The sequence below is a fragment of the Lampris incognitus genome, chromosome 7 (assembly GCF_029633865.1).
Source record: "Lampris incognitus isolate fLamInc1 chromosome 7, fLamInc1.hap2, whole genome shotgun sequence".
Classification (NCBI taxonomy): Eukaryota; Metazoa; Chordata; class Actinopteri; order Lampriformes; family Lampridae; genus Lampris; species Lampris incognitus.
In genome coordinates, this window is record NC_079217.1 from 49,713,790 (window position 1) to 49,730,048 (window position 16,259).

At 45.1% G+C, this 16,259-nt stretch overlaps 1 protein-coding gene across 1 annotated transcript in view; it reads right to left on the bottom strand.

Annotated features, from left to right (window-relative positions):
- The window catches only part of si:ch211-136a13.1 (HHIP-like protein 1), a 40,965-nt gene that overhangs the window by 13,028 nt on the left and 11,678 nt on the right, over positions 1–16,259 (bottom strand). Inside the window, exons 2-6 of the mRNA XM_056282875.1 lie at positions 13,670–13,961; positions 12,102–12,381; positions 11,239–11,364; positions 10,838–10,981; positions 1,207–1,319 (exon numbers count right to left, since the gene is read on the bottom strand). Of these exons, the coding sequence (XP_056138850.1) occupies positions 1,207–1,319; positions 10,838–10,981; positions 11,239–11,364; positions 12,102–12,381; positions 13,670–13,961 (955 nt within the window). The remainder of the gene's footprint in view (positions 1–1,206; positions 1,320–10,837; positions 10,982–11,238; positions 11,365–12,101; positions 12,382–13,669; positions 13,962–16,259) is intronic.

The following is a 16,259-nucleotide window of genomic DNA, read 5'->3' on the forward strand; positions in this document are numbered from 1 at the left end:
TATCGTTTCGAAGTAGCGAATTCGGAGCTAGCCCGGGCTACGAACCCGGGTCTCCCGCACCACAGGCGACAGCGTTAACCAGTTGACCAAAGGGTCCAAGCCGTTAGCCAAATGCTAGCGAGTCTATTTTATCTGTGCACGTTACATTACCCCTCCCCCACTACTTCGGGAAGCGCGTCCCCGGGCTTCAGCATATCAGCTCCCTCACGCTCTGGGCGCACGTGCTTCCGGTGGCCTCACGGTCTCAGCACCCTACTTCTGACACCAATGTAGCGAATTTAGGGGGGCAGCTGGGAACCGGGAACCGCCACAGCTGGGATGCGAACCCGGGTCTCCCGCACCACGGGCGACTATGTTAACCTGTCGAGTGAAGGGTCCGACCCATACATCATACATTTATCGAAATATCGTATATTTCATGTAAGCGTACATGAAGTGAAATGAAATGAAAGGACAAAGTGTTCCTGATTCCTGATTTTTCTCGTTCAGCTAACACATTGCTCCCTGGCTGCACTGGGTAGTGAACATATTTTGTTAATACACCTTGTGTGAGTTTTTGTTAAGTTGTCCCACATATGATTAAAGGTAGAAACGAGTAGGAGTTGTCGGTTGCGGTTTGTAAACATGACGTTCAAAGTTGGCCCCTCCCCCCCAGCTCAACGACATCAGAAGGACACGCCCCCTAACCGCAGTAGCCAGGACACATCCCAGTGTCCAGGGCAGCTCCGTGTCGCTCTTCATCCCCATCCTCTCCTTCAGTGCTTGCCAGCGGGTGAAAGCCAACCCCAGATTCACACTCGTTTTGGAACGAGCTTTTTCCACTGGGCGTTTCGCCTAGCTATTGTTTGCGTCTTTGTGGCGCTGTGTCCGCCATGGTCATAGCTTCTTCCTCTTGGATGCGTGCTTACGATCTCAATCTGGCACCTGGTCGCTAGGGTTTTATAGAGTCCCACTGTCCAAAGGTTAACGACCAGAAACATCCCGTACACAGCAAAATAAGAAAATACAGACACAGGACAGGGTCTCTGCAGATACAGACACCGCCACACTCGTCTAGTGGGTCATAACTGATGCTTGAGAGGGATTGTTTTTGTATGGGTCTATACATTGGTTTTCAGGAAAATCTTACTCGCTCTACCTTTAAATTACATCCGCTAGATTTGGTAGATATAAAATGCAATGGCAGTTCTGTGGTATGGGACCAACCAGGGTATGATTCCTTCTCCCCAATAAAGGGGTTATCTGATGGGATGCTGTAGGGGGCGCCATCATCATTGTTGTCAACATCGACACGAAGCACCTTGCCCAGAAGAGTGGACCTAGAAGCACACACACACACACAAACAGAGTTAGAAAGAGTTATAGCAGACATCTTCAGTCCCATTCACCCTCTCCCACCACCAATCTCTGCTTCTTTGTCTTCTCACTCCATCTTTCACCGTCAGTCTCACTCTTTTCCATCTCTGTCTCTCCACTGACTTGTCTTCCATCCCTCATTTTCTCCCTGTTCCTTCCTCTCTCTTTTTACCCGTTCCTCTTTTTTCTTCCTCTACCCATCCCTCTCTCTTCACAGTCCTCTCCCTCTGTTCATCGCTACTTAACCCCCCTCCCTATGTTTGTCCTTTTCTCCCCCCCCCCTGTCCAACGTTCACCCTCAATCCTTCCCTTAGTTCATTTTTCTTGTTCCCTGTTCTTTGAATGTTTCTCTCCCCTCACCCTCCTCACCATCTCCCTCTCTCATTCCTGCTATCCTTCCTTCTCTCTGTCCTCTTGGATGTCTCCCTCTTTCCATGCCCCCACTCCTGCTCTCGTCTGCACACCGGTGTGTGGTGGCCCGCGGTGTGTAGAATCAATATTAAACTTGGCAGGGTGCAGTCGACCTCCTCCCTGGCATGGCTAATGCAACATGTCAACAGAACTTCTCTTTTCATACCTCGGTAACGGCTAAGTACAGCTGTAGTGAAAAGGAAGGACTGCTATTTCATCAGAGCCTTGGCATGCCAGTGGATCCTAAACTACAGGGTTGTGTGAGCATTTCTCCACAGCTCAGGATTCCCAAGATGAACAACTGAAATTAAATCCTAGAAAATTCAATTTCCACCCAAAAGATTTGAGCCAAATGAAAACGGGATATAATGAGTGAAACTTGGTTCAGCCATTTCAAGGTTATCGTAGTTTTGCAATTTGCGTACAACTCAATATTAATCCTTATTAGTTAGTGTCTGACATTTTAACATAGCTACGCTGCCACAAGGGAAATTTCTGTTTCGGAAAATAAAATGCAAAATATAGTTTCCACTGAGTAATTGTTAGATTCTCATCCAGTTAGCGACCACTTGCTCTTTTATTCATCCACTCATTCAACCGTTCATGGAATATATTAATTTCTTTATCCATTGGTTAGTATCCAAACCCAGCACTGTCCTACTGTCCAGGCTTGTTACACTACTGACAGGAACGTCAACAGAATCAGACCTGTGTCTAGTTTAGGTTTACATCTACAGTGTCAAGCCCTCTGTTAAGACATTTATGCTGATGATACTCTCCATCCATGAACAGACATCCTCATAGGTGAGAAATGTCAGTGAACCAAACGGGACAGGGACAGACTACAATGGACAGTCAAGTCTGCAGAGACAACCATTGGTGCCAACCTGCTCTCCATTCAGGACTTATACACCTCCACACTCAGGAAACGGTAAGGCAACATCACTGCAGACCAATCACACCCTGATCACAACCTGTCCCAACTCCTCCCCTCTGGTAGGCACTACAGAACACTGCACCCCAAAACATCCATCCATCCATCATCTGAACCGCTTATCCTGCTCTCAGGGTCGCGGGGATGCTGGAGCCTATCCCAGCAGTCACTGAGCGGCAGGCAGGGAGACACCCTGGACAGGCTGCCAGTCTTTTAATCAGACTACAGGGCCGACACACACACATGCACGCGCTCACACATTCGCAGCTAGGGACAATTTAGTACGGCCGATTCGCCTGATCTACATGTCTTTGGACTGTGGGAGGAAACTGGAGCCCCCGGAGGAAACCCATGCAGACACGTGGAGAACATGCAAACTCCACACACAGGATGGTCCGGGACAACCCCCAAGGATGGGCTACCCCGGGGCTTGAACCCAGGACCTTCTTGCTGTGAGGTGACCGCGCTAACCACGGTGCCACCTTTTTTATATAAATATATATATATATATATATATATATATATATATATATATATATGTAAATTCTTTATGAGACACTACAAGGACAATATGAGACTGTATAGTACAAGGAGCAAAATAATACAGTGAGTCATAAAGACTCACTGGATTATTTTACTCATTTGTTGAGCGCTTTCCCCAATGTTGAATGTTTATTTTAACAACGTTATATAATCTATTGATTGAAGTAAATTCTTTAATGGACAGTGTACGCCTGTTTCATGCCATAAGCAATCATCATGAAACAGGCTTGTACTGTCTCATAAAGAGTTTACTTGAATCACTGGATTATTTTGCTCCTTATTTGTTGAGCACTTTTCCTGCTGTTGAGTGTTCCTTTTAACAAAGTTATATATATATATATATATATATATATATATATGTGTGTGTGTGTGTGTGTGTGTGTCACATCACAGTGTTTTGAACTGGCTCAGTCTTGGCTCCACTGCCACCCTAGTCCCATTTCCAGGCCTGAACAACACAGAAACCACTTGGTGCCAAGACTAACACTCTTTACCATTGCACCATACCACAGTCCAGAATAATACTGACCTGACACAGCCACACCAACTGTAAGCTACCAACATGAAATTATACTTCAGAAGCACTGGAAAGGTATAATGTGCCATTGTGACTTTTCTACATTAAGCTTTTAGCTGACCTAAAAACAGCCTGTCATCATTCTTCATTAAAACTAATCTGTGAGCTAATGAAGTGCTAAGCCAGCTGGTTTCGAGGCAGTCAGCAGTACCAGTGCTATGTCGCAGCTTTGTCTAAGAGGAATGTCTGCCTCGGGGGAGCACGGTCACAATGGCATTGAATGTACAAATCAACCTTGTTCTCTTCCTATATTAGATTGGTATTAATATGATATATATTGGGCATAAAATATATCAAGTAGAGATGAACTTCCATAAGTACAGTTTTCTGCATCCCCTGTATCTCTGCCTCTATATGCTCTGCTGAGTGTTTACCTTGCTCCTATGTCATATTGTCAGTATAATGCACATAATTTGTGTGTATGACAGTGTTGTGCATCAACAGATGCTATTATAGTAATATAAGTAGAAAGGTATGTCATGTTTTTTTTTTCTTTTTTACATGAGTATCTAAATAAATCTCAGAGCATCAACGTTGCTGTGATTTGATGTGACAGCCAGTTACCTCTGTGAAATAACAGCCATTGGGTATAGCCAATAAAACAATCCATCCATCCATCCATTATCCAAACTGCTTATCCTTGCTCGCGGGGATGCTGGAGCCTATCCCAGCAGTCATTGGGTGGCAGGCAGGGGTGGCAGGCAGGGGAACACTGGACAGGCCACCAGGCTATCACACAGGGTCGACATATACACACACACACACACACACATTCATACCTAGGGACAATTTAGTATGGCCGATTCACCTGACCTACATGTCTTTGGACTGTGGGAGGAAACCAGAGCCCCTGGAGGAAACCCACACAGACACGGGGAGAACGTGCAAACTCCACACAGAGGACGACCTGGGACGACCCCCAAGGCTAGACTACCCCTGGTCTGGAACCTAGGACCTTCTTGCTGTGAGGCAACCACACTAACCACTGCGCCACCATGCCACTCCAGTAAAACTAGTTCATCCATAAAACAGTTTTATCCTTAGAGACATAGAAAAGAAGTATGTCCTTTATTACAGAGCTAAAATAATCTCCAAATTAGTCTAGGTTAAAGAGTAGTTACTCCAGTCAAGCTGCTCTTCTTGCAGTGACTGAAGCACTCCAATTAGCCAAAGCTGTCTCCATGTCATCATTTGCCATCCTTCATGACCTATCTACCTCATTCAACTCAAGGAATCAGGCCTCAGTGCTCAGTGTTTGGCCCACTCGTCTCTATACTCTATACCACATTACTTGGTCCAGTCATCTCGACACATGGTTTCTACTGCAATTACTTCGCTAACTCTACATTTTATTTTCACCAAAAGACACTGAGCTGTCTGTGTGGGTCACTGACATATCTTCCCAGATGAGGGAGTGGCGAAACCAGCTCAGCTTGTCCAGAACTGATCTGCTGGTCATCCCTGCAAAACCCTCCATTCCAAGGGAATAATGATCAGGCGCGGTACATTGATGACTATGCCCCCTGGATCCACAAGGAAACTCGGATGGATGATTGACAACAGGCTCCAGTTCCTGACTACATTGTTGTGGTCTCCTGCTCATGGTTATTTTCTCAGTACACCATCTATCAGGTTTGACAGTACATATAAAGACATGGTGTGCAACTCTTGATCAGGTGCTGGTGATCCAACTGCTGCAAAGAGTCCATAATGATGTTGTGTTTTCAACCCGCCAAGATGTGCTCAGCTCCACTCGCTTTTTGTCCTTACACTGGCTCTTTGCTGCAGCCCACATAAAGTTCAAAACCTTACTGCTGGCTTTCCAGGCTATTCAAGGAATTGCACTGGTGCACCCACAAACCAATTACTCCTGCTCTTTGTTCTACGTCTTGAAGGCTTCGAACAATGCCCACCTCAAGAGGGCTGAGCTCTATATAGGACTAGACTTTTCTCCTACATGGCCCACAAATGGTGGAATGGATCTTTATCAGGGCATTTTTCACTCACTGTTTTCATTCAGAATGGCCCAAAAAAACTGGATGTTTCCAGGCCTACCATAATCCATCGATGGCATCTAAGCATGACTATGATATAGATTTGTGACCTTGTGCAGCTATTTTGGATTTCCAAATCATTTACAAGAACATTTTATAGATGGTTTTGTGTATGTGCAACAGTACTGATGAGTAATGTAGTGGATTGGAGCAATTAAGTCCTCACTGTGTACTATACTGACGGACAAATCGGTGTTTCCCACAGTGCCTACATGTACCAGAATGCATTATGTGTAAGCCTCTATCGTCGTCCATAAAATCCTCTGTCCTAGTTGTGGGACATAATTTCCACCATTGGAAACGTAGTTTCGCTGTGAGAAGAGGGTGTGTTTTTTGAGTGTTTACAGCAGAGTGTGGGTACAGTAGAGAGTATTAGAAGCCCTTCTAGACTGTAGTTTTTTTCAGCTGCCAAATGACATCACGACATGTCCCTTGGCAGTCGGAAAAAATCGGTTTCACTGCCGCCCCAGAGATGCGGAAACACTCTGGAACGGCTGCAGGTTTTTTTCATGTGCTGTCCCTGACACAAAGAGCTACTACTACTACTTTCGGCTGCTCCTGTTAGGGGTCGACACAGCAGATCATCCATTTCCATCTCTTCCTGTCCTCTGCATCGTCCTCTTTCACACCAGCCACCTGCATGTCCTCCCTCACCACATCCATAAACCTCCTCTTTGGCCTTCCTTTTTTCCTCTTCCCTGGCAGCTCCATATTCAGCATCCTTCTACCAATATACCCAGCATCTCTCCTCCACACATATCCAAGCCATCTCAGTCTTGCCTCTCTTGATTTGTCTCCAAACCGTCCAAGAGCTGTTCCTCTAATATACTCATTCCTAATCCTGTCCTTCATTACTCCCAATGAAAATCTTATCATCTTCATCTCTGCCACCTCCAGCGCCGCCTCCTGTCTTTTCATCAGTGCCACTGTCTCCAAACCATATAACATAGCTGGTCTCACTACCAGCTTGTAAACTTTCCTTCCCTTTAACTCTTGCTGGTACCCTTCTGTCACAAATCACTCTTGACACTCATCTCCACCCACTCCACCCTGCCTGCACTCTCTTCTTCACCTCTCTTCTGCACTCCCCGTTACTTTGGACAGTTGACCCCAAGTATTTAAACTCATACGCCTTCATCACCTCTACTCCTTGCATCCTCATCATTTCACTGTCCTCCCTCTCATTAACGCATATATTCCGTCTTGCTCCTACTGACTTTCATTCCTCTTCTCTCCAGTGCATACCTCCACCTCTCCAGGCTCTCCTCAACCTGCACCCTACTCTCGGTACAGATCACAATGTCATCCGCAAACATCATAGTCCGCGGAGACTCCTGCCTAATCTCGTCCCTCAACCTGTCCATCACCATTGCAAACAAGAAAGGGCTCAGAGCCGATCATTGGTGTAATCCCACCTTCTCCTTGAACCCATCTGTCATTCCAACACAAATACACAAAGATAAGGTTGAACATTTGTGAATTTTCCGTTTGATAATTACACTGATTACCACTGTTGCTGTACCAATTGTGTGTGTACAAAAATTGATTGACTGAAATGCCCTACACTCATGGCTATGATGTCATTACATCATGATTGGACCAAGTGAGCTGGTATAGATATCATTATCATATCATTATGATATCATTACTATCACTACAGCGCTCTACAGTTCCTGTAGGTTCAGAATATATCTTTTCCTTTCTGACTCTCTTTGTAGCACCTTTTGATAAAACTGCTAAATGTGAAAACATAAAACATGCAATAAAATGCATGTAAACAAACTCAATCACACACACGTGCTCAATAATGTGATGGACTGACACATCCATAACATGCAGCACTTGAGTCATTGCTTCTTTTTTTGTCATGTCTTTATATGGATTGAATATGGATGTCATATATGCTGGGAGGTGAGTAATGATGTTTACCAACACAGTAATGCCTTGCAGTCCTTTTAGTGAGAGGTCCATACGTTGCCCTTCACACAGCCCTCGGCATAAACACATCATATAATCTACATATAATCTAATACTGGCTTTAAAATGACATAGGGCATTTTATTTCTTTACAAATGCTGACTCGTTATTTTTTTCCACAAATGGTGAGAGTAAAATCAACCATTTAAATGTAATCCTGTTAAACTTGTGTTGATGGGCAAAGAATCTAAGTTTGACACCCACCAGCATTATACAACATAAACATAAATGCTATGTATGCCCAACCATATGATGTCGTGCTTCACGCTGGGTCATTGCAAATGCAAATTTGTCAAAGAATCTGATCTGACATCTACCCACAACAACGCACGTTCAAGTACTAACAGTATTTACACTGCCTGTGGCATCAACCGTATAATGGCTGCTATACATTCTGCCTTGTCAATGCAAATACTAATTGCCACATGAGTTGCAGAATTTGGTTTGACAACCACCCACATAACAGTTGGTAGGTTCTGAAAGACAGAACAGCGCAAAGTATAAGCAAGCTCTTGTGGAAGAAAATTAACGTGAAACATTAAGAGTTATCATTTATTCATCCGCTACTAATACTTTCGGCTGCTCCCGTTAGGGGTCGCCACAGCAGATCATTCGTTTCCATCTCTTCCTGTCCTCTGCATCTTCCTCTGTCACACAAGCCACCTGCATGTCCTCCCTCACCACATCCATAAACCTCCTCTTTGGCCTTCCTCTTTTCCTCTTCCCTGGCAGCTCCATATTCAGCATCCTTCTCCCAATATACCCAGCATCTCTCCTCCACACATGTCCAAACCATCTCAATCTTGTCTCTCTTGCTTTGTCTCCAAACCGTCCAACCTGAGCTGTCCCTCTAACATACTCGTTCCTAATCCTGTCCTCCTTCATTACTCCCAATGAAAATCTTATCATCTTCATCTCTGCCACCTCCAGCTCCGCCTCCTGTCTTTTCATCAGTGCCACTGTCTCCAAACCATATAACATAACTGTCTCACTACCAGCTTGTAAACTTTCCTTCCCTTTAACTCTTGCTGGTACCCTTCTGTCACAAATCACTCCTGACACTCTTCTCCACCCACTCCACCCTGCCTGCACTCTTTTCTTCACATCTCTTCTGCACTCCCCGTTACTTTGGACAATTGACCCCAAGTATTTAAACTCATATGCCTTCGTCATCTCTACTCCTTGCATCCTCACCATTCCTCTGTCCTCCCTCTCATTCACACATGTATGTATTCCATCTTGCTCCTACTGACTTTTTTTATTCTTCTCTCCAGTGTATACCTCCACCTCTCCAGGCTCTCCTCAACCTGCATCCTACTCTCACTACATATCACAGTCATCCGCAGACATCATAGTCCATGGAGACTCCTGCCTGACCTCGTCCGTCAACCTGTCCATCATCATTGCAAACAAGAAAGGGCTCAGAGCTGATCAAATATTAAGAGTTGTCTTTTATTCAAAAAGTCTGAAAAGGGTTTTGTGTGAGTCTCTGGTTGCGACACTAGAGTCTGCTTGAACTCCCGAGAGAAGAATAAGGAATTTCTTAAATGGGGAGATTTCTCAGTGCCTTAAAGGAGGTTGTGTTATTTGGTACTAGGAGCTGTAAGGAGCTCTTTGAGGTGCCCTGAGTCTCTGTCTATGTTCTGCTTAACTCTCAGTGTCTTGTAATCCCATATGGGCCCCCCCTTCGCTGGAGATGGCCAGATGTTCAACCTATGGTATTAGGCACGGAAAAATGTATATTCGTTAGTGGAAGTTGACCAACGAGTAGACCCCCCCACACACACACACACATACACACATTTTCTCCCCAATTGTATTACCCCACTCTTCCGGCTGTCCCAGTCATTGCTCCACCCCTTGTGCCGATCCGGGGAGGGCTGCAGACTACCACATGCCTCCCCCGATACATGTGGAGTCACCAGCCGCTTCTTTTCACCTGACAGTGAGGAGTTTCACCAGGGGGACGTAGCGTGTGGGAGGATCACGCTATTCCCGCCAGTTCCCCCTCCCCCACGAAAAGGCGCCCTGACTGACCAGAAGGGGCACTAATGCAGTGACCAGGACACTAACCGCATCTGGCTTCCTACCCACAGACACGGCCAATTGTACCTCTAGGGGCACCCGACCAAGCCGGAGGTAATACGGGGATTCGAATCAGCGATCCCCATGTTGGTAGACAACGGACTAGACCGCTACACTACCTGGACGCCCCAGAGTAGATCTTTCTTTGTCTGAGAAAAATTAAGACAAGGAAGGGATCGTCTTTGTCTATTTGAGAATATAGGGAGAATGGAGAATGAAGGAAGGTAACCCATGAGGTGTTCTGCTTGTATTCTCCGTATTGCACAATGCTAATTATCTTTTGTCACCAACCATCGATGTGTTGTGTGATTATTTCCCGAGTCTTGAGTGTTCACAGGTAAATTTCCATAACAATCTCATACATCCCAGAGTATTTTGAAGTTTGAAAACTGCAGTCACTGCTGTGTAAAAGTCAGTCCGTAGCTGCCACCACTCTGTGTTTTCTCCTTCGAGCCGTAGTGGGTTTCCAAATTTTACTTCAATAGATTTTTTTCGTCTGCATTTTCATTTTCCTTCTCACAGCTCGACACTAGCAAATATGCAATTTGGAAAGCTAGTTTGATGTAACCCCATGTTTATCGCATTGCAGTATTATTGATGCAACCAAGTACTGCCTCAGTAATAAGGAAGTCGGCCGTGTGCTGATTTGTACCCTGTTTCAGTAGAGTAAATGTGGGTTTATGTGTATCTCATTCCGCTATGTCACTTGCCTCTGTCAGCTGAATGTGTGCCCCTACAGCCACTGTTAGCATTAATTTTCAGTTTTATTACCCAAAAAAACCAATTAGATACCAAGCTTTATGTAGAACATGACTAAACAAAAACAACTAAATATTATCTATCTCATTGTTAAGACCAAGGTGAAAGGGAGGTCACTTTTAGTCTTCTAATCAAACCCACTTGTTCTGGGAGTTGCCAAATTTTCCGAAAGGGTCCCCGGCTCGGCCACCATCTCCAATAAAAATGTATAGATATCCATCGTGACCAAAGAGAAGCTGTCCTCCATTGTGATTGGATGCGGGCTGACCCACCTCCAGAATAGTTCTGAGCAAAGAGAGATGGAGACAAGTGAATTAGTATGCACAAGTCTTTCTCCATGCTTCACAAGGACGTGTACACAAACACGTATGCTCCACACTCAGACACACATGTGCATGACACATAGACACAAACACCGTAAGACGTTCCTATATTTAACGGGAGAATACATACGAGTGTGCACATGCATACATGGAAAGCACATGCAAACACAAGGGGAAAAAACAATTTCCATCTTTCCATCTCTCAGCCCATCTCCCTACCTTTCAGAGGAGTGGTCTAGCTGGTTGTCATCATGGGCGGACAGAGTGAATTCGCTGATGCGTATCCTCTCCTGCTTCTTGACCGATACAGAGTAGTAGACGTAGGCTTTCCTGACCGTGGTAAACCTAGGTATACAATGAGAATTTGTCCCGAAAGTTAAAGTTAAAGCTGCATATAGTGACGGGGCATTACCAGGTTTGTGCCATCTAGGGCCTGGAGTAAGCAGCTCTTCATTCCAATCAGCTAACTTTCGAAATAAGAGTATATTCAACCACAGTATGAGGGGATTTAACAATGAAATCAGCTGAACAAGTGCTTGCGTGAAAGGAAGAAACACCGCGACCGGACCCCAGGAAAGTGGCTGAAGATGAGATGACTATATATATGTGTGTGTGTTTTTTTGGGGGGGGGATTCCCCCCCCCCCTTTTATCCCCAGTTGCACTTGGCCAATTACCCCACTCTTCTGAGCCGTCCCGGTTGCTGCTCCACCCCCTCTGCCGGTCCGGGAGGGCGGCAGAATACCACATGCCTCCTCCAATACATGTGGCATTGTCAGCCGCTTCTTTTCGCATAACAGTGACGAGTTTCACCAGGAGGAGATAGCACATGGGAGGATCATGCTATTCCTCCCAGTTCCACCCCGCCCCAAACAGTTGCCCTGACAGACCAGAGGAGGCACTAGTGCAGCAACCAGGACACATACCAACATCTGGCTTCCCACCCGCAGACACGGCCAATTGTGTCTGTAGAGACGCTCGGCCAAGCCGGAGGCAACATGGGGATTCGAACTGGGATCCCCGTGTTGGTAGCCAACGGAGTAGACCGCTACGCTACCCGGATGCCTAAAATGTATATATTTACCTTGGATGAAGAGCTATGCAAAGAAATCCCCTCTCATCACCGGCCCAGGGTGAGGTGAGGACAGCCTGAGTGAGATTGAGAAAAGGGCGGTCCACCCTTGAGCCATTGGACAGATACACCCACACGTAGCCGAGCTGCTCTGCCACAAAGAACCGATGAGTCCCATCGTCAGCGTGGATCATGGCCACGGGGTTACGGAGACCGTTGGCAACCTCCTGCAGGCACAGCTCAAGGCAGCCCTCCTGATTTTCACGTACTAAGCCAAGGTTAGCATTCAGATCTGGTGAGGATGAGGACAGGTGGGTGGTATAATGAGAAGACAGAGAGGGGGGCAACATTAAATGTGTGTGTGTCAGAGGTAGAAAAAGTAATAACAAGGGAACGTAGTGTCATAGATGTGTCTGTAGTGAACAGAATGATACGGGATCATTGTTTTAAGTTTGTGATTGGAAGTAGGTCTAGTATTGACTGCACATTTTCAATCACGTAGCTAACATCACATAAAACCATTTTTTGCAATGGTTCTGCAGACTTAAAGTTGACTTGTCTGAATCTTTAGCTAACCAGCAACCCAGAAAAGCAAGCTGACTCATCAGCTTTGCTGTGAAATGCTACCTCAAGTGAAACCACATGGGCAATACCAAGTGACTACAAGGAAGAGGCTAAGATAAATAGTGGTTGGGGTGCAGGACAATTATATATACTTAGCACAAAAAGTAAGGAAAATTGTGTTTGGTAGATTATTTCTTTGTTGTAACAATGCTTCTTGGCAATAAATCTTATACCGTTGGAAAGCCTGTTTATTTCCCTTTTAAATGGGGCCACATGTGTAAGGGACATGCATTTGTGGGATGAGCAGCAGAGCTGAGTATGTGGGTTGCGCCCATGAATAATTTGCCAAATCTTCTCTGCCAATGCCAAACCGCTTATTTTGCTGTTGCTACTGACTCTTGTTTTGAGCTTCTGGTACCCCAGGTGCTGACAATCAGGTGCCTGATATAAGATTTATTGCCAAGAAGCATTGTTACAACAAAGAAATAATCTACCAAACACAATTTTCCTTACTTTTTGTGCTATAAGTTCTCTGTTCATCCCAAACACATTTTGTGTTGTCGCCGTTAGTCTTGAGCCATGTTGGAATGAGCACTTTGTGCAAATGACAGGGGGAATTAGTGGGTGAAACTTTTGCATATTAGCCTCGTTGCATATGCCATAAGCTTTACATGGACCAATATCTCCCACACTCTCACAAGTCTATTGTAATGTACTAATATAAAGACTGTAGAATCATATATGGTTCCCAAATAACCACAATGCTGTCAATCAAACCTGGGTTTTATAACATAGAAGGGTTCCCGAATGCACTTGGAGCAATTGAAAGAACACATGCACAAAATGAGTTTATGTTAACAAGGCTGCGTCTGTGTTAATTACCCTGCCCAGTTTTAGTAGATACCCTGCTAAGTTGGCCACCCCATCACCACTAATTGTCGGTAAACCTGTGCTAATTTGCCCATCTGGGCCTGTGTTTAGGCATTTGCATCTGCTCAGTCGTGTATATACTGTACCTGCATTTGTCAGCACATTGGGATAGCAGTACTGTATGTCCTTTAGTTCTAGAAAGTCGCAAAACCTTTGGCGATCCTCTTCAATCCCAGCAGTCGTATTTGCAAGCCGAGCCAAAGTGCCAGGCCCCATGCCAGGCCCTGTGCTCTCCAAGTTCTCCAGGAGCAGGCTAAGAGTATAGCGACACTGGTGCCAGTAGTCTGAGCAGTAGTCTCCACACAGGCCTGGTAGCACCCGCATGGGTGTGTTGGCATCCTCAGCATCGTAGAGGTGGGCAGCATATGGTGAACATTCCTAATAAAGGGAAATAGGATTCAGCTTTACACAGACAACAGTGAAACCATACACAAAATGTCATATTATGCAACAGTTTTATGTGATCGAGCAACTTGTTTGGCCAATAGCCATGTGTTATGTACTATAACTTCACAGGAACTGCATCACTTCACCAGTATTACTCCACTTCTAACAGCCGATTTCATCAAAAGCTGATTTCAATGGCTGTAATCAAGCGCCCGTCTCAGCAATGGATATGTTTCAAAATAGCCATTAAATATACAGACAGTCTGATCAGACAACACACACAGGGGAGCACCACTAATGAAGCATTAATTTATCTTATGCTAACACTGACACACGTCCTACAGCAAACACTTTCTTCTCTGACTGTACAAAACAATGAATGTCAAACGATTTTAAAATAAACAATGCCTATTTTTCTGCTTCACTACCACCTCATCATGACTGGTCTAGGCTATATACAGCAGGCTATATACAGCACATGTGTTTAAATGCTGCTCGGTTTAAATGGATCTGAGTATGGTCCACTCAGTTATTAAGGCACAACCACGCTGGCCACACCCAGCATGGTGAGCTTCAGGCGAACGGATACACCAAACCACCATGAGACCGACTTCCCATTTAGTCAAAGTGACAGAATAGTTTAGCAAATCATCACTGTGATCAGGAAGTACAGCTGGGCACTATGCACAACACCACTATTATTCAATCAAACAACAACAAATGCGCCCTGTGATGGCCTGGCGGCCTGTCCAGAGTGTCTCCCCGCCTGCCGCCCAATGACTGCTGGGATAGGCTCCAGCATCCCCACGGCCCAGAGAGCAGGATAAGCAGTTTGGTTAATGTATGGCTCAATGGACAGCAACAAATGCTGCATAATACTGCATCTTTAACTTCAATAATTTTTTTTTTTGCAGAAAAGGAACAATATGACCGACTATGTCACTAGATGAGTTTACATGATTTACTTTTCCATAAACTCACATCTTCTAAGGCCAATCTGTTGAACCCAATCAAAGACCCTAATTGACAAACTTGCTGCATGCTCAATAATCCAGGTAAAACAATCCAAGAAAGCTGAGTCATTTCATTTGGACACAATGTCTATTGAGAGAGAAACCATTGGTTTCATATGCAAATTGCCATGACCATTAACTACAGTTAGAATGGCCAATGTGTACTATTCACAGAGGATTTAGGAATGGTTGCAATCTAGGGCTGTCCCGAATACCGTTTTTTGGGCTCCGACAGTAATCAACAGTGAACGGCCAAGGTGAACGGAAGCGTGACGTCACTGCTGTGCGTGAGAGGGCTGTCAGGCGCCGCAGCTGAGACGGTATATATTTCCACATTGCAGTGCAATTGAAAAGTATAAATATAGTACAAGAATGGGCAGACAAATGTTATTTCGCAGTTCGCCTTTATTGATAGCCTACAACCCCCCCCCCCGCCCTCAGTTCAGGGATGGTCGTTCTCTCTTAACATAGATGGCCTCTTTGACTCCGCGTTCAAACCAGCATTCGTCCCTATCAAGGATGTGCACATCTTCATCCTTGAAAGAGTGGCCACTGGCATGTAGGGGGGACTGGTCCTGGTCTTGACGTGTTAGCTGTCCTGTGTTGTGCCATCCTCCTGGCCAGCGTCTGTTTAGTTTCCCCAATGTACAAGTCACGGCAATCCTCCTGACACTTAGCAGCGTACACGATATTGCTCTGTTTGTGGCGGGGACCCCGATCCTTGGGGTGGACCAGTTTCTGGCGCAGCATATTTTGGGGTTTGGGTTCTCGCTTAATAAACATGTCCAGATGAACTGATTTACCTTTCTTTGACTCCTCAAGCAGAGCTCTTAAAATTCCTCTGTCACAATAACCTTCATTCTGTCATTCTTCTACCTTGATGTTTCCGTTTTAATTGATTGCTTTAATTTCCCCGACCTACCATTCCATGACGGTTTCTGCACTCAGCCGTTTTGTATTTGATTCAGGTTTCTCCTGTGTGTTTTCAGCCTGGTGTATCAAAATCAGAATTAGAAACACTTTGTCATTTTATTTCATGCACTTGCGCACATGAAATGAGATTAAACATCGTTTCTCCCAGCCCACAGCAGTGCGACACAAAAAACTACAAGAACTACAAGAACATATATATCCAAACCAACACGCACGCACGCACGCACACACACACACACACATATATGTATATATTGTAACGTGCATGGATAAGTAGACACGTTGGCCCTTGGTTAACGGGTCGGACCCTTTAGATGACTGGTTAACATTGTCGCTTGCGGAG